General features: G+C 42.3%; 3 protein-coding genes and 1 long non-coding RNA gene across 5 annotated transcripts in view; 2 read left to right on the plus strand and 2 right to left on the minus strand.

Moving 5' to 3' along the window:
* Positions 1-6,178, plus strand: part of garre1 (granule associated Rac and RHOG effector 1) — a 32,172-nt gene extending 25,994 nt beyond the window's left edge. For both annotated transcript variants that reach the window (XM_088296128.1, XM_088296129.1), the window contains exons 10-14: positions 438-1,444; positions 2,319-2,484; positions 2,637-2,774; positions 3,035-3,110; positions 3,583-6,178. In XM_088296128.1, coding sequence (XP_088152254.1) covers positions 438-1,444; positions 2,319-2,484; positions 2,637-2,774; positions 3,035-3,110; positions 3,583-3,912 — 1,717 coding nt within the window. In that variant the 3' untranslated portion in view covers positions 3,913-6,178. The remainder of the gene's footprint in view (positions 1-437; positions 1,445-2,318; positions 2,485-2,636; positions 2,775-3,034; positions 3,111-3,582) is intronic.
* On the minus strand, positions 6,174-9,862 carry ss18l2 (ss18, like 2). The gene is made up of 4 exons (XM_088296130.1): positions 9,700-9,862; positions 9,423-9,499; positions 7,215-7,317; positions 6,174-7,138 (listed from the first exon to the last, which is right to left on the minus strand). The coding sequence occupies exons 1-4, from the start codon at positions 9,766-9,768 to the stop codon at positions 7,082-7,084; spliced, it is 306 nt and encodes a 101-aa protein (XP_088152256.1). The 5' UTR covers positions 9,769-9,862; the 3' UTR covers positions 6,174-7,081.
* LOC148337033 (uncharacterized) lies at positions 8,812-10,710 on the plus strand. Its single transcript, XR_015843181.1, has 3 exons — positions 8,812-8,960; positions 10,331-10,423; positions 10,546-10,710. It is a non-coding gene; the product is annotated as an uncharacterized LOC148337033 (long non-coding RNA).
* Positions 10,711-10,840: 130 nt separating this feature from the next.
* Positions 10,841-17,190, minus strand: lsm14ab (LSM14A mRNA processing body assembly factor b). The gene is made up of 10 exons (XM_088295345.1): positions 16,856-17,190; positions 16,296-16,459; positions 14,962-15,118; positions 14,305-14,484; positions 14,142-14,222; positions 13,350-13,544; positions 13,106-13,259; positions 12,358-12,384; positions 12,028-12,271; positions 10,841-11,856 (listed from the first exon to the last, which is right to left on the minus strand). Exons 1-10 carry the CDS (start codon positions 16,977-16,979, stop codon positions 11,833-11,835), a joined length of 1,350 nt encoding a protein of 449 aa, XP_088151471.1. The 5' UTR covers positions 16,980-17,190; the 3' UTR covers positions 10,841-11,832.
* Positions 17,191-17,522: the final 332 nt, after the last annotated feature.

Raw genomic sequence — 17,522 nt, forward strand, 5'->3', positions numbered from 1 at the left:
CCTCTCACACTCCCCTAGAAAGAGGACGCTAAAGGCATGCCCACTGTTGATACCGCTATACTGTATAGTGCAGCAAATGAACTTGGAGCCCGTCGTCATTCCAACCATTGGACATTGGTTCAAAGTGAAGTTGCGAGCGGCGTAGAAGTGATGGATGACAGATGGCGAACACGGCTTTACTAAGACTGGGAGGCAGCGTTGGGCGAGTTACGTCACAGTTTGTGAATGGATTGTGGATGGTTGGGCTAACGTGTCTGACAATGACGAGAGGGAACATGAAGTGTTAAATACTTCAGTAACGTACAGCCGAACTTAGTTTCGCTGCCTTTTTAAAAACATACGTTAGCCTATGTTTTAGCGTGCATGCATGCTAGCGTATGTTTGACACTAGCATGTTTTATTTGTTCACTGTACTTGTGTCTTTATTCTGTCCAAAGAGAGCAATGCTTGCCGACCATCCAGATTCAGCTGCAGCGGGAGAGCCCGGACTTTGGCGGCCACACAGATTTGCCGCCGGGCTCCAACTCCAAGGCCTCGAGCGGCCTCCCCAAAACTATCTCCAAGCTGACATCCAAGTTCACCAAGAAGGTGTCGTCCAGCTCCAACAGCGGCGGCAGCTACTCCATCCCCAGCACGCCGTCCCGCAGCATGCTGACGGGATCCGAGGACAAGGCCAAAAGTTTGGGCCACAGCGAGGGCCGCCTGCACAGCTTGCTGCAGATGGGGGCTGTGTCCGCCGGCCCCGAAACAGGCCCCTACAACCCGCTGGCCAACGGCCTGGCGTGTGACGAGCAGGGCATGAACCTCCCGACCGACCAGGAGATGCAGGACGTCATCGACTTTCTCTCAGGGTTCAACATGGGCAAATCCCAGCAGGCCTCCCCGCTCGTCAAGAGGAGAAACTCGGTGGCGTCCGCCAACCCCACCGAGCTCAAACCCCCTACCGGACCTTCGCCGACCTCCCCGGTTATTTCTCACGGTGCGCAGACCTTTTCCCAACCACAGGCTCAGCCTCCGCCGCCACCATCACAACAACAACAAGCACCCCCGCCCACGCCCCAGCAGCCTTCCTCCCAGGCCCTGCAGTACTACCAGCACCTCCTGCAGCCCATCGGCCAGCAACCGCAGCAGCCGCCGCCCCCTCAGCTTCCTCCCCCGCAGCAGAGGGCATCCAGCAAGTGGCTGGGAACGTCCGGTCAGCAACCTCCGCCTGGAGGGTTGTCACCCCTTGGCCCCATCGGCCAGTGGGGCGGCTCCCCAGGGCTGCCGGACCTGAGCTCGGACCTGTACAGCTTGGGCCTGGTGAGCACATATATGGACAGCGTCATGTCCGAGGTGCTAGGCCAGAAGCCTCAGGGGCCGCGCAACAACACGTGGCCCAACAGAGAGCAGAGTGAAGGCGTCTTTGGGGTCCTGGGAGACACGCTGCCTTTTGACCCTGCAGGTAACCTCCTACTTTTTAATTAAATCCAAGTTCTTCTTTATACAACAGCATTGGAGGCTTCAAAATGTTGTGAAAGACAACTTAATCTACTTAATTGACACTGTTGCATTCAGACAGCCTGCACGGCTGAAGTCAATGTATGATTTATATCGATTGTACAGTCAAGTGAAATTTATTGATCACAGACAGTCTCAAAGGGCTTCACATGCCCACAGTCGACATACCTTGATCTTTACCCCCAGGTGGGCAAGGAAAAACTCAAAACCCCAGCATTAAAAAGAGAAACCTTGAGAAGGGACTATCGATGGGGGAGATCCCCCTTCCAGGATGATCAGGCTGCAACGGATGCCAAGTGGGCAACATTTACGCATAAAATGTACATACAGTGCAGTACAGGTTCATCCCAATAAATAAAGAATATCTTATAAAAGCTTATTTCAAATTTATAAAATTTCAATACTTGATTTATTAGAATGTTGATTGTTATAGCCTACAGCTAAACCTCAAATTGACTCAAAAGAGTTTAAGATGATAAAGTGTTTTGGGATCACAAGGTAAGGGCAAAACTTAAATGCTGGAGCGGGACACAATTTTTCTTGAGCACTCCTGGAGACGGTCTTTCTAACAGGATGTAGGGAAAAATACAATTGTAAATAAGGACAAAATACATGCATATGTAAAAAATATGTGCTGCTAGGATATTTAATTTTTGATCATTCATTTTTCGATGCATGTTTAAGTTCCATTATCCAAAGCAGACAACAAAGACTTTGAGGCAAACAAAATACTCGCGGGATTTTTTTTTTTCTTTGTTCTTTTATGACACTGTCGACAGTCCTGTGTGAAATGATTTTAAAAGCAATTGTTTTGACAGTTGGCTCCGACCCGGAGTTTGCTCGCTACGTGGCCGGTGTGAGCCAGGCCATGCAGCAGAAGCGTCAGGTGCAGCACCCGCGTCGCCCCAGCAACCCTCGCAGCAACTGGCCCATGCCCGACGAGCATCACAGAACGTGGACACACCCCGAGTACTACAGTGAGGGGTAGGTTGCGCCTTCTGCGCCGGTACCACCCAAGTGGTTATCAAGAATAAGCCAGACCGAGATTTTCCATCTCTCCGTCTGTGTGTGCAAGTAAGTTGAAGGATCAAAGAGTCTGCCAAAGACCCGTTTTTTTATTTTTTTTGCATTGTCAGCGAGACGGTCAACAGCAGCTGGTCGGCCAATCAGGGAGACTCCGCCAGCTCCAGCGATGAGACGTCCTCCGCCAATGGCGACAGCCTCTTTTCCATGTTCTCCGGACCTGACCTTGTGGCGGCCGTCAAGCAAAGAAGGTAAATTAAGTGTTCAGGGGGAAAAAAGTAGCAAATCTCACTAGACGTGTGGTCCGTCTGTCTTGTTTTATCTCCGGGATGGATTTTGAGTCCCAAAATGTGCCCACCCCTGCCACCCCCACCCAAAATGACATCTCAAACCTGAACCTAAAATGGCTGCTGCAAACCAAGGAGTCATGATAGACAATATGTAGTAGTACTCGTCATACTTTTAGTTGACTGGCAGTTTTGTTTTTGATTCCACTGAAATGTGCGTGCAGGAAGCACAGCTGTGGCGAGCCAGAAGCGTGCACGCTACCGTCGCCGCCTCTCCATCACATCGCAGACGACAACCAGGTAAGAATCACTCTTGCGCCACAAGGGGGCGTCTGAAGTCCGTTTATCGGAATAGTACATTCTATTTTCTTGGAGAGGTTATTTTTTTTATTTTCTTGAAAAGAATAATACTTAATATTTGTAACTATTTGACTTTTTTCTTAAAGCTGCCTTTTTTTTTTTTTTTACTTTTTCACATGATACAACGGTCATCTGAGTTGAGAAAATAGTAGTTTTTGTGGTTCTCGTGATATTACAACTTTTTTGCATAACGTTAAAAAGAAAATACATTTTCTCGCAATATTATGAGATTAGGTTGTGGAATGGAAACAATTAAATCCGTTTTCCATTGTTATATTACAACTTTTCTCCTGTAATGATTCCAACTTTCTTCTAATTATTTAGATGCAAAACAATTCTTGTAACCTTTGTGCTTGGCGGAGGGAATCATTGACGCGCTAACATTGATATCTTTTTGTGACGTCTTCCTCAGGACAGCAAAACGAAAACATGGCCTCCCAAAGCGCCGTGGCAGCACTCGGCCCATCACGGCGGCGGCGTGACCAATCCCAGCTCTTCCTTGTACCACCAGATGAATCTTGCGCCGCCTTCGTCGCAGTGGAGCGACTCCCTGCAGTTGTTGCAGTCGCCCGTGTGGTCGGCGGCCGGCGGCGGCGGCGACTGCTCGCCTTCGGCCGCCGCCATCTCCTCGCCGTTCCCCTTCGGCCAGCAGCAACAGCAACAGCAACTGAAAGGCATCAAGGCCTTCAAGTCGTTCCCCTTGAAACACGAGCACAGGTCCTCCTTCCTGCACCAGTACTGAGCCGGCCGGTACACATGCTACATGCTAACGGTAAACACACTGGCTCAATCTATTCCACCTTTTCGACACACATGCAAATTTTCTACAAGCACTATCAGGGCCACGCTGACAGGAAAAATGCAGCTGACGAGCACAATTAAGGCTGAATTTAACTACTAGTTCTTGAAATTTGTGAGCAAAAAGTCAAAATTTCTAAAAATGAAGTCAGAACTGTTCGAGGAAAATAGTTTGAATTCACAACTTTGGGAGAAAAAAAGTCATAATGTTACAAGAATAGAATGCAATTTTTTTTTTTTATATAATTATAAAATTTCACCAACTATAAATTATACATTTATAATTTTAAATTTACATTATATACACACATGATTTTTAAAAACGGTTAACTTATATTTACAATATAAACAAATATTTTTGTTTTTCTTGTGAAAAGAAGTTGAAGAAGAAATTGTTTTTGGAGGGTTTTTTTTCCCCATGTCCCAAAGGCCCAACCTCATTCTTATCAAATTGTCTCTTCTTGTCAAATTGCAATGGTTTCACTTAAATGTAATCTTTTTGTAAGTTTTGGAGAAGTTGTAGTTTTAATGATAGTTAAGTTGGATCTTTGTGAGAAAGGGAAGAGGGGGATGGGCAATTGTATTGCACGGCCACATTTTTTTCTCTTCTCAACTTTTTGAGTTTTGATGACATTTTTCTCCCAAAAGTAAGACTTAGTTTTCTTAAAATTACAATTCTTTGACATGTTTTTCCTCTTAACATTACACCTTTTCTCCCATTTTTCGCTCTTGTGACATTGATACTTTAGCAAATTATTTTATATTGGCAACATTTTTTTTGCTAGTAACAACAGTTTTCTCATTTTACGACTTATTGCTTGATACTGTTCGTCTTTATTGTTGTAACATTACAACTTTTTATGTAACAACAACCTTTCCCCTCTTCAATCAAAGATCACTTGTCATTACTTTTTTTCCCCACATAACTGCAATTTTTTTTTGCACATATCATTGCCACTTTTGTTCATACATTTTTCCTCAGAAAATCCAGCCTTCTTTGCACGTCACTTTCCAACTTTGTTTCGTGTAACGTTTATGACTCTCTCACAATTCAACCAATTCCTCTTCCGTTTTTGGCGTGGCCCTGGTACTCTTGCGTATATAAAAAAAGAGACCTATTTTGACATTTACCCCCTCTGCCCTATTTAAGTTACTCACTACTACAACTACTACTATTAATATGAAGTGGTCATTTCTCTGCCTTACGAAGAGGGTGGCACCCGCCCCTCCTTTCAGGCAAGAGCTGGAGACTGCTTGAAAAAAAAAAACAAAAACAAAAAAAAACTAGTGTGTGTACAGCGAGCTGTAACTGCCAAATGTACAGCTAGCATGTACATGGAACATCAATTTTCATTTTCCTTACATTTTTAAAGAGGCTTTGAGCAGGCTCAGCACAGTTAACACGCAAATACACTTTTGTTTATAACGATTTATTTTTCCTCGTCCGAGACACACACAGATATGATATGAAATGTGCCATTTTGCCGATGATAGCGCTCGTTCCCGACCAAAGCAGGAGACGGAACAACGGTGCATTTGCTTGGCCCTCGCAAAATTGGACGCTGCGACTCCTTGTTATATTTTCGCAACAGTATTAATAATTATAGTTAAAAGGCTATTTTCCACTTTCCCGATTTATGTGAAAAAAGAAGCACACACAAGTTGTCCATCTTTACCAAATATGCTAAGAAAAAAAACGTTTTATTTGGTTTTTACGGCAAAAGCCAAGAATGTTGTCATTTTTTTGTGATGTTTGCAGATGCCAATGTTGCCTGTATTTATGAAATGACACCAGAAAAAACTAACACACTTCAAAATGTTTACAGTTTTGCTGTATATACATATATATCTATCTTTTTATAGTTAAATGTGCTTTGCACAATCAACATAGAGGTTCTGCTTTTTTTTGGTTTTGTTTTTGGGGTCTGTTCACTCCCTTAAAAGCCTTTTTTTTCCCCTTTTCTTTACTTTTCTGAAGACAGACTTAAAACTGTTAGCTTATTACTATTTTCCTCCCGCTGTGTCAAACGGTTCAACTATGCTGGCGGCAAGGGAAAACCAAAAACGATAACGGCAAAATGATAACATGAGGTCATCTAAAGGGGGCGGGGCTGCTTGGCTTAAGTTGCTTCTTGTTCTTTTTAGCTGGCGACTAGAACTCTACCAGCAATGCAAAAAAAGGAAAAAAAATAAACAACTAGCAAGTTCAACGTTTCTGCGGTCTTTATTGTCCGTGAATGTCCATGTTACAAAGTGACACTAAAAGGAAGTAATTAGCATTTTTTGTATTTATAAAGGTAGTGTTTACCATGAATTTCATAAAGTACTTAGTTAATACATTTCACTGACTCACTGATGAAGAAAAACTCAAGCGTTGGATATAGTTTCTTTCACAAGAATAAAAAGCAGTGAAATTGCAAAAATCAGTTGGTATTCGAAGAAAACAAAAAAACTGTCAACTTACAAGGATGTAGGAGAGGTGGGGACGCAGAGGAGATGGGGAAACTAAGGCAGTCCAAATTGAATGGTCAAAATCTTCCAAAGTTCTATATTAAGTTGTGACAAGCCAGTCTTCATTAAGTGTTTGTTTACTCTGTGGTTGTAATCATGCAATTCTATTCTTCAAAAATTAGATCTGGAGTATTTTATCTCATTACATGAAATGCACATATTTCCCAATTCTTGTAATTAATTCGCAAATTGTCATTTTTAAAGAAATAGGGGAAAAAAAACTTACCATTTTTCCCAGTAAACAATTTTCCTCACTAATTGTAATAGTATGACCTTTGTAATGATTTGTATTGTAATTAAAAAATTTCCCTTGGAACGCGGTGAAATAAGTGCAAAAAGCTGCCACATTTTTGTCCCCAATATGACAATTATTGTCTCTTATTTCTTATCGTAGCAAAGTAACATCTATCCCATGTAAATGTACAGTTTTCATCAATTATGACTTAATTCTTGTAAAATAACAGCTTTTGTAATACCATTTCAACTAAATTATCTGTTTTCAGTGCGACCCAGACACTCCTTCATATAACGTGTAAAAATAAATCCAATGAGGCAGAATGGTGTGGCATGACATAAATAACAATAATGTGGTATGGTCAGTATCAACTTCTGTTATTGATGTTGGCGCTCAGCTGCCGGGAAGCTGAGCTTTGGTCACACTGCAACAGAAAAGAACAAGAGAATGGAGGAAAAGCAGGTAAAGAACTGAAATTGCTGCTTCAAAACTTTCCGTACAGTTGACGCAGAAAACGAGGAGGAGGGAGGCACGTTGTCCGGCGGGCTGGCGTCGGCCAGGGTTGCCAGGTACACAATGTTACGGTGCAGGAATTGTTGATATCTGCGGACGCAAACCATGAAATGATTTTTCTTCACAGTTGATGCAAATGACAGTCGTCCTACTTTTCAAGTCAACAAAACCGCCCCAGTGTAATTTGAATGTTATTGAGCAAAACTCCAATGATTAGTGATGGGTAGATGAGGCATCCTGTATGGTTTCGACACAGTGACACACTGTATTGACACTGTGTTGCTGAATACTGACACCTGGTGGACTTGCAGAGAACATTTGACAGGGTTATCTGACACTGGTCTGTCAAACTAATTTTATCCAATTCCATTGATTAGGCATTTGCATTCACATTATTTTTACATATACGTACTTTCATAAAAAAATCTTTGATATTCGAGACGCAGTTGATAAATTAAGTGAAAATCTGTCTGAATGCCTAAGTAAAAGTGTTGTGAATGACAATGGACTCATTGTAATTAAAGATTTTTATTTTTTTTAAAATTAGTTTCTCCAGCGTTTTGTTATTCAGTCCATTTCTTTTTTTTTTTAGGCAATTTCCCCCGCCTTTGAGAAGATCCTCTCACAAGGCACTGAAGAGGCCGGTGTGCACAACACCTGTGTGGCCAATATAAATAGGTGAGGGAACGTTGCCTCCATGGACTTCCAGTATAAGAGCGGGTCTTCCATACGTGCAACGTGTCCTGCTGACATATAGCGCTGCACCTCTGAGTGCGCACACGGCAAAAAACTTGCGTTTACCAGTGACGTCTCCCATCTTGCGGATATTTAACGCAGAGTAACGCGCCAATAACTCGATGCTTGTTTTGAGCGTGCATCCTGTTGACAGATGCGCTTCCTTATAAACACAGTTTGGCGCGCGACCGCTGTGTCGACACGGTTCCGGTCGTGGTCACGTGACTTTCTTAAAGCAGGACGCGCACCGACACGGGGTTTGCCCTGGAAGCTCGGCGCACGCATCGATGCCTCAGTGTCGCTGGACCCATCACTACCAATGATTATTATTTTTTTTATATAAATCTACTGTTCAAAATATACACCCAAAAACGTTTCTAAACATTTCATTGATTGTAAAAGTGGCTGCCATTTGTGTCCTGTACTGCCACCTGCTGTCAATTGAAAGTGCCCAGGGCTCAGCTGTCTTTGAGTCACGTGACATTCGCAAGGTCGCCTGTGAACATTTGAGACGTAAATTTCAGTCGACAGCAGGTGGCAGTATAAGAAAAAATGTCCGTCCCCTGAAAAGGATAAAAACAGATGGATTTGTCTGCTTAATTTATATTCCACAAATGCAATATTCATCAGAACACGTAGAATATTATTTCATTAAAATGAACATTTTCGACTTGACTTTTTGTGCTAAAACTGTAGTATGATTGTTTTTGTGACATATCTAAGGTGTTCATTCATACCTTGTGCAAATTTTCAGCAGTGGAGAGGTCCTTTTTCTTTTACCATTTTGTTTGAAAAGGCGGTCTGCTTAATAATGTGGCACTTCCACTGAGGAATTTCCTTTAATTGGGCTAACACCTGTGAAGCTAATTGTCACAGGTGTCTGATATTGATTGCAGTGATTCAAAGAGCACCGACTGCACGTTTAATTAAAGAAACAAATTAATCTTTAGCACGAGTGCAATGGAAGAATAATTCGGAATGCAGTGTATTCAGGACTGGTAAAAATTTTCTCTGTAATATTACAACTTTATTCTGTTAAATATTTTTTCATTACATCACATAAGATATCTTGATTCTGCTAAAAACATGTTTTTCCTGCAATTTTTTTTTCGTTTAAGAACAATGCATTATTATAATACAACTTTATTCTCATATTTCTGATGTTGCAAATTTTATTGTATGACTTGATTCTTGTAAAATGAGAATCCCCCTCCCAATAGTAACACTTTTTTCTTGTAAAGTTTTCCCAAGAAAGACAACTTATTTCTTCATATCACCACTTTATCCTTGGTTAAATCAAGAACCGAATGACTATTCTCTTAAAAATAATAATTTCCCTGTAACATTACAACTCAAATGACTTTTTTGCAGTAATGAGTTTTTTTCCGCGTTATATTACAACGTTATACTTTCAAAATAAATGCTGTACTTTTTAGACTTGAAACAAACCTTATACTTACTTAACACACTCCGCAGCTCTTCCCTTCTGCATGTATTCGACGATGCATCGTATTAACTGGTCGTTTTCGTCCAGTAGCTGGGGGGAGAGAATTAATTTGAATATAAAAAAAAAAAAAACTAAAAAACGAAGCAACATAGTCAAATGGTCGCCAAAGTGTAGCAAGAGCGAGCTATGACGGGGGGGAAAGTTAGCATAACGGGTTATTGTACAGAGGGGCGTACAATAATAAATTAATACATTGAGTTATCTAATCTTTTTTTAATGTTACGATTTACCCTCTGTATGGTTTGCTGGTTGATTGTGGCATCGCCGCGAAGTTTCTGCGGCACAAAAACGATCGACATTTTACAATTCCATCCAAAAACTCTGCTTTGGTTTCGCTCCTCTTCTTCTTTGTCGCTTTCTACTCTTCTTCGTTTCTTCCACAGCCATTACCAAACTTCCATTTAGAAGAGCTCACAGCGCCATCTGTCGTACAGTGGCGATGGTACCAGACGGGCGAAGTGTACGACTCTCACTAATGACGTCATAATATAGGTCGTAAATAATAATGAAACCGTCATGTTATTAGCAGACCTTCCTAGTGGAGCATGTATCTCCAGCAAGGTGGAACTTCGCAAAAAGTGTTTTGATAAAGTAAGGTGTCCAGAGGATGGTTGTTGTCGTCGCTGAAAAGCTCATGCCAGGGTCCCTTGAAGACCTTCTTTTACAACTGGTAAAATCGAAATTTGCTCGCAAGATTGCAATGTCGTCATATTAAACATACTACGATTTTATCAAAAAAGCCAAAACTAGTTTTCGCATAAAATTACAACAGTTAGCCTTGCTGTATGTGTGCTGATGCTTGCAAATCGAGGCCACAGACTGATGGCTGAACATTTCCCCCCTCCGGATTTTCTGATGAAGAGCAGAAGTCATGGCTCCTTCAGTCACAGCAAATCATCCAGGCTCTGAAGTCGCAAGGCAGCCCCAGATCATCACATTACCACCCAGCTGCTGGTATGTTTTTCTCCATCAATTGCTGTTATTTACACATCAAAGCAGCAAAGTATTGAATCCTTAGTTTTTTTTTTTTTGGTTTAGTAAGTAAAGCAAGTTATTTTTTTTTCTTTTTAATGCAGGGAGTTTTTTTCCATGGAATTGTGACATGGATGTCATCTTTGCCCAGTCTCTTCCTTAAACTTACCATTAATTATTGGCAACAAATTTCATTGATTTATCATGGGAAAACATTTTACTGTTGTTAGGAGTGCACCATACCGTAGTTTTGAGATAATTACTGTACGTCTGGCATTCACCACCCACAAAGAACTGTGATCAAAATTTTGCAAGTGCAGGAAATTGCAAACATTTCCCTTGATTATCTACATGTCAAGTTAATTTAACCTCAAATAAATAAAACAAGAGACATGGATATTATACGCTTTTGAACTCTTTATTTTGCTTTGAATTGTAAAAACTCAATTTTTACTGATGCTCTCAAGGAGAAAAACAACAATTCCTCGGTTTTCCAAATGTTCCAGAAGCGCGGAAGAAGTAACAAACTTACGAAAAACTAAACAGTTGCAGATGGTCCTCTATGGATAATTCTCCCAGCCCTCTTGAGCTGGTTTAAAATCGACAGATCGGTCATCATGCAGTGTCGGGCTCACGTGTGCAACATTAACTTATACATAACAGTTTATTTGCTTTTTATGTATTATGTAATATCCATTTATTATTTTGCCATTTGCAACAAGTTCACCACCTCCTAGTGCTTTTTTTCCTTTTTTTTTTTTAAATCAACACATCCGCCAGAAAGCATCAACATTAAAGGGAGAGCTGTAGAAAAATCCCCGCCCGCCCACCCATCCCACATTGAAGGCACTCCCTAAATACAAAGTGGAGCCACAATAATGAAAATTCTAATAATTCATGTCACATATCCAGTTGTTGTCCATTTGTTTGAGGGAAAACGAAACAAAAAGCTTCACAGAAAAATATTGGAGAAGTCATTCTGAGTGAGTGAAAGTGAAACTGAGAAGAATGCAAACTTTTTGGCTGATGGCTAACTACAGAAAGAGCTCTCGGAAGAAGAAGAAGAAGAAGAAAAAACAGTTAACAGTGGACATTCTCTACACGCATTTTGTCATGCCGGATGCGCTCAAAATTTGGTTTCCTTCAGGCTGTCTCGACATGATGTCACGTTTGACTAGGAAGTAAAACGAAATGAAAGAAGACAAAAATAAAGCTATCTATCGGCGTGCTGACCGACTCCACTTATTTACACCGCTCGTAACTCAAAAATAGAAGAAGAAGAAAAAAAAAGTGGAGGTGACACGCTGCTGCGTCTTCTTTTCTGGCAAATGATGGGACCCAAGAACATGTTTTGAAAGAGCTACGATTGGTCGTCGTCCAAGTGGGCGGGACTACGCCGCCACCTTGTTGTCTTTCTGAAACAGACCAAGACAACAGAATCATACAACTTCATTTATGGGAAAAACGCCCCCAAATGCAGTATTTCTACCTAAATGGTCATTTATTTGTATATTAGTTTATTGAAGCACAAATGAGAGATTAATACAAAGTGACGGCCGTCTAAGGCCCTTAAACGAGAGATTTACCGTGTATTCAAAGTCAGAGAACTCGCGGCCTCCTCTTCCGCCCCTGTAGCTGCCGCGGAAGCCGGGCGGCGCCCCTCGTGGTGGGCCGAAGGAGCCCCGGCTGGATGGCCGTCCCCGTCCCCCGCGGGGCGCCATGTAGCCTCTGCTGCCGCGGTAGCCCCCTCGGCCGCGATGGTGCCTCAGCGGGATGCCGAAGGTCTCGGCGTTCATCCGCCGCTCTTCCGCCCAGGTTGACCTCCGCTCTCTGCCATGCAAAACAAGAAAGCACCATAACCGATACCGGCGGAGGGGGAAACCAATGACGAAAGCACTTCGAAACATGTGACTTACCTTGGGAATCCTCCATCATGAGATTTACTAAAATACATACACAAAAGAACATTTTATGAGTTTATGAAGCAAAACGTAAATGTTTGAGCAAATAGATTTTTAGCGTTTGTTGTAAAAATAAAATAAAAATAGAAAAGAACCCCTAAAGTCACACATTTTGGACAGACTTTATGCTCATGCAAAAAAAATATAAATTCTTGAAAAGAATTGACTGTAACTTCTCATAAATAACACTTCAGAAAATCTGAACATTTTTGGTCAGATTACCAATTCTGTTTAGATTACACACCTTTTTTGTTCATTATTTTACTACTCGTCGTACAACCATTTTTTTTTTTTAAAGATTACAAATTCCCTTTTGTGAAATTACATAGCTTCCTAACTATATAATTAATTATTGTGGTAATATGACCTGTCATCTTCCGACTTTATTTCCTCCCCCAATTAATTCTAGTTATGTTATAAAGTGGTTTTAATATTGGGGCATTTTTCTTAAAGAATTTTATCAGAGTAAAATCCAGTAATTATAGATACAGAAATTACTATATAAGATTGCCTGTTGTGTTACGAAAGGTTTTATGATGTCCACACTTTGTGAAGAGTTTATTTCCATTACTTCCGATGGGAAATATGGTTTCTGAAAATTCAAAATAGAGTCGTGTTGTGCTAATTGATAATGATAATATGTCAAAAAGACTTTCGAGGTTCAATTTTCCCCCAACATTGGAAGTATTGCTGTCGTAAATACTTGGAGTCGTTGCAGGACAGGTTGTCAAAGAAGGACTTGGTCTTGTCGTAGTAACAGGGTTGTATCGCTGCCTCCTCTTCCTCGACCGGCGCCTCGGCTCCCGGATGCTCAGAGTCGGCTTCTTCGCCGTTCGGCGTCTTTTCCACCTTGTCATCTGCGGATTTAAAAAAAAAAAGAAAAAAAAGTAAGTTTCACCACAATGATAAACGATAGTGTGTTTGGTTTGAGTGAGGTTGTACATCACCTTTGAGCTTGAGCTTGGTCTGCAGCTCCTTGTCGATGTCGTCCTTGTGGAACTGAGCATTGGCCGTCTCAAAGTCAAAGTCCTCCTCGAACTTCATCATTCCATCCCGGCGCACGTTCACTTTGCCCCGGCTGCGGCTGCCGCGCCCACGCCCTCGACGCACCGGTTGGGCGCCCGCTGACATGTAGCACTGACCTGTCAAGAAACATGCACAGGACGTGTGTTTCAATAGATATAAAGACACACAAGGTGGTATGTACTTAGCATGTGTTTTGGGGCATCTCGCAACTGTGCAGTCCAACCGAGGGGGCATGCTTTATGTCTACCTCCATAACTCAAACTCAGGCAGAGCGGTTGACTCTGAATGGTTGTCGCCATGCACATTTCTGCCATGTTTCATACGCACACGGCTGATTGATCCTCAAAATTATCACCATCACCGAGCTCTATCATTTAATAGCTCAGGCCTAACGGAAAATTACTTGGCAATGTTGTATCAGCAAAAAAAAAAAAAAACTTTTGGGCCGTAACGACATCAGTGTTGTGACAAGTCACGACCATAGCAGGGGCACAATAGGACGTTGTGACATTACAGCGATGATAGCGGGTAGTTGGGCCCATAACTGAGTGGATAGCGGGAAGTCACGCCCATATTAGGACAGGTAGAGGTGCACATAACTGGCAGTTGCTGAGGTGGCGTCTACAACACGGGGTGTAAGGAGGAAGTCGCAATCAAAATGTGTGACGTTTGTGTTATTGTGCACGTCTGAAACAAAGATGCAAACTACACACCTCCTTGGCGCCTGTTGGGGTCCCGGTTTTCAACAGCAGTATGCTCATGGTCCCCATGAGTCATTTTCGGAACTTCGGGAGCTAAACCAAATGGACAAAACAGACTTTCACACACTCGAGACAATCTCAAGTTCAAGTGTAGTAGATTGAGTTGAGTACTCACCCTTTCTCTGCTCCAGGAGGTCCGGGGGCTTCTGGTTGCCAACGGAGACCCCGGAGAGTCGAGGCGCCGGGGCTGCTGCCTGACTTCTTTGTCCAACCGGCGCCGCCAAGGAGGGGGCCTGTGTGGCCTGATCCAGGGCGGAGCTCTTTGCGAGTGAGTCCAATTGAGGACTGCTACGTCCTGTGCAGACAACAGAATCAAGTTCTCTGGTTGCTTGCATGCTAGCGCGTTTTCTTTTCTTTATCCTTCGTTAAGACTGAATGCCATTCGAGAAGGGCTTGATGAAAAAAACAAAACAAAGACAATGTTGTAAAAATAGCATGTTCAAGACGCGTACACGACTCACTCTATGACATTAAACGACAGCCATAGATATGAATCAGTAGATACAAAACACCTCTTTTAAGCTGCACGCTAACTGTGGTGCTAAGCGGTGCGTCTTTTCCTTCCATTAACTTTAATGGCAATGTCAACTTTATCTGTGCCAACAGCAGCACAAGCGCAAATATGAGTACCAGTCTCTGTCTATTGGTAATATTGAGTTTAATTACATTTTTTAATCCAATGATGCAAATTATTTCTCCCTCAAGAAAAACGTTTTTACATTTCCCCAACAGCACCTGGTTGGCCTACTTTTACACTTGTACATCATCTTACCTCCGGGTGCTCCAAACTGCGGAGCGCCCATAGGTGCGCCACCAAACTGTCCATAGGTTTGCACTGGGGCCCTGCTGAAGGGAGCGTATGCACCAGCAGACTGGAATGACGCCGACGGGCCCGCCGCGCTGCTGCTACTACTCGATCCAAGGGACGACTGCAACCACAAGTACAAAGGTTGGCAAAGACAGCTCGTCAACAGTAATTCACATTGGTTATTTACTAAACTGAATGGAGACGGTTTCAAATGACTGCCCCCCACAACCATTCTTGTTTTTGGGTGGTTGTTGCAATATTCCGTAAGACTTTCTCATTCAGCCTCAGCTTTACAGATACCACGTATGCTCCCAAATCAATGCAAGGTGCATAAATGACATTTTGAGTGTCGGTTGCCATAGTAGGGGTAGCCACCGCCACCTGAAGCGCTCCCACGCTTTACCATGTAATGTATTGGTTATAATCATGTTATCTCCAAAATCATACTCACAGAAAAGGCCCATTTTGCCCCAGATGAGAGTGCACCTTGAACTCTGTTTATGATATTCACACACTCAGGCTAAAAAGTGTAAGTCAAAAGTTTTACTGGAGTCAGTGTGCTCCACTCATCTTGATCGTTTCGTGTAAGGTGGTAATCGCAGCTGTTTTAGATGAGTATTTTCCTCATCTTGGCATTACAAATATATCAAACCTGTTTGGTATTATCAGAGGTCTTTCACTCTTTAGGATGATGTGACATAACCAACAACCAATGGATGAGCTTTAACCGGAAGCAAGAGAACAATCACGAGAGCGGCAGTGCGATGTGACGACAGTAAAACGAAAACTTCCTTCTGATGTCTACACAAATGATCTCGGACCAAGCTGCATTTTAAATTTAAACCTGCAGAGAGAGAGAGTTTGAGGAATCTCATGCTCTGGAGCGTCTGTACCATAAATGTAACATGGTAGTCTGCCATGACTGTTGTAAAGGGTGGTGGTCTTCGAGAACTATGTCATTGCAGCAAAGATGCATTTGAAATTGGATAAAGCCATCATTCATTCATTTTTCCATCAGTCGGTGTGACTCCAACACTGAACAGCATTTCCTGTGTCTGGAGGTAGTAAGAACATACCACGTCTGTCCAATTCTGAAAATGCCTGGTTGTTTAATCGGTCAGACACTAACATTCAGCAATTAGTTACTTGGACAGGGCAGTCGAATTCTGAGGTTTTAAACACATAAGCCGAGGAAGATTTGCTAGAGTGCTGTGACGAAGTCTACAATCATCAACTTGATTGCCACCACCTGTGTTTTTGCAATGAATGTCCTGCTGGATGCGGTCAAAATGGTTCACCTGCACAATGGCTGGGTCTTGAGGGAGGCTGCTGGTAGCCTTTGGAGGCTCACATACGGTCAAGTCCTTAATGTCACTGCCCCTGAAGATGATGTACTCAAACACCTCATCCCGGGGAGGAATGGGCCTTTCGGTGGGCCTGTCCTCAGTTCCAAAAGAGCGAACTGTTTGGAGAAATGATCATGGTCATTCGGATAACCCAGATTGAAATTTTGAGTATGGAACACAAATGACATCATAAAGAACTGATAAGTTTTACCAATAGCCTGTGTTACTATATGGCCTACATTGAGTTAAGTCGAATTCCTTCCAAGGTTGTTCAAGAGATCCCAGATGTTACTTGTAATGTGTCTGGATAGATTATATCTTAAAACTGTTAGATACTCAATTTTGGACTTAAAGCACACAAGCTAGCGCCACCACAACATAAACAAAGGGCACACGTTAGCTAGCTGGCTAGCTGCGAGAAAAATGCTGTCATCATTGTACGAGTTTCGCTAAAGAAGGACGTTTAGGTGACTTTTAGAAAATAAAATCACCCAAATGATGACTGGGCTTACCTTTGGCGAGAGCTACGGTGGAGTTTTCAGTGTCTATGGTGTACAAAATTCCTTCATAGCGAATCTCGGCCTTGGAGATGAGGCTAATTTTGCTACCGATGTACGGCGTTCCCCCTCCGCTCATTTTGACCCGTTTCAATCACTAACACACGCGTTTAGCTTTTGAATGTTTCTCTCTCAATCGAGGCGTCAAAATCACAACGCTTAAGAATGGGATATCGAGACAATTCAGCTGGAGAAAGTAAGTAAGGAAGTGAGTTTCTCTCGTCCGTGCCCAAATTGATTTCTACGACACGACATGGCCGTGTTGGTTATTTTCAACCACCGCAAAGGATTATGGGGGGAGGCTGGCCTGACTTCCAAAATTACACCCACTGCTTCTTCTCTTTTTTTCTTTACATCGTAATTAATTTCCACACAATGCTGACAACGTTGGCTGTATTTCACGAATATTACAAAGAGGAAACAAGAAGAAATGAGCAAGTAAGATTCAAACTGTTTCCATTTTTGTTTTATCGCGAGATTCCACGGGATCCCTTCGCTCTGCCCCCATATTGTCTACTCGCAAATGCTGAAATGTAACATTTACAACGATATGCTTTTTAAAATATAGAAAAAACGATTTTTTTGCGGAGAAACATCATATTCGTGCACATTATTAGACAGT

This window comes from Idiotropiscis lumnitzeri, chromosome 5, assembly GCF_059441095.1.
Source record: "Idiotropiscis lumnitzeri isolate Australia: NSW breed Sydney's pygmy pipehorse chromosome 5, RoL_Ilum_1.0, whole genome shotgun sequence".
NCBI classification, from domain to species: Eukaryota; Metazoa; Chordata; class Actinopteri; order Syngnathiformes; family Syngnathidae; genus Idiotropiscis; species Idiotropiscis lumnitzeri.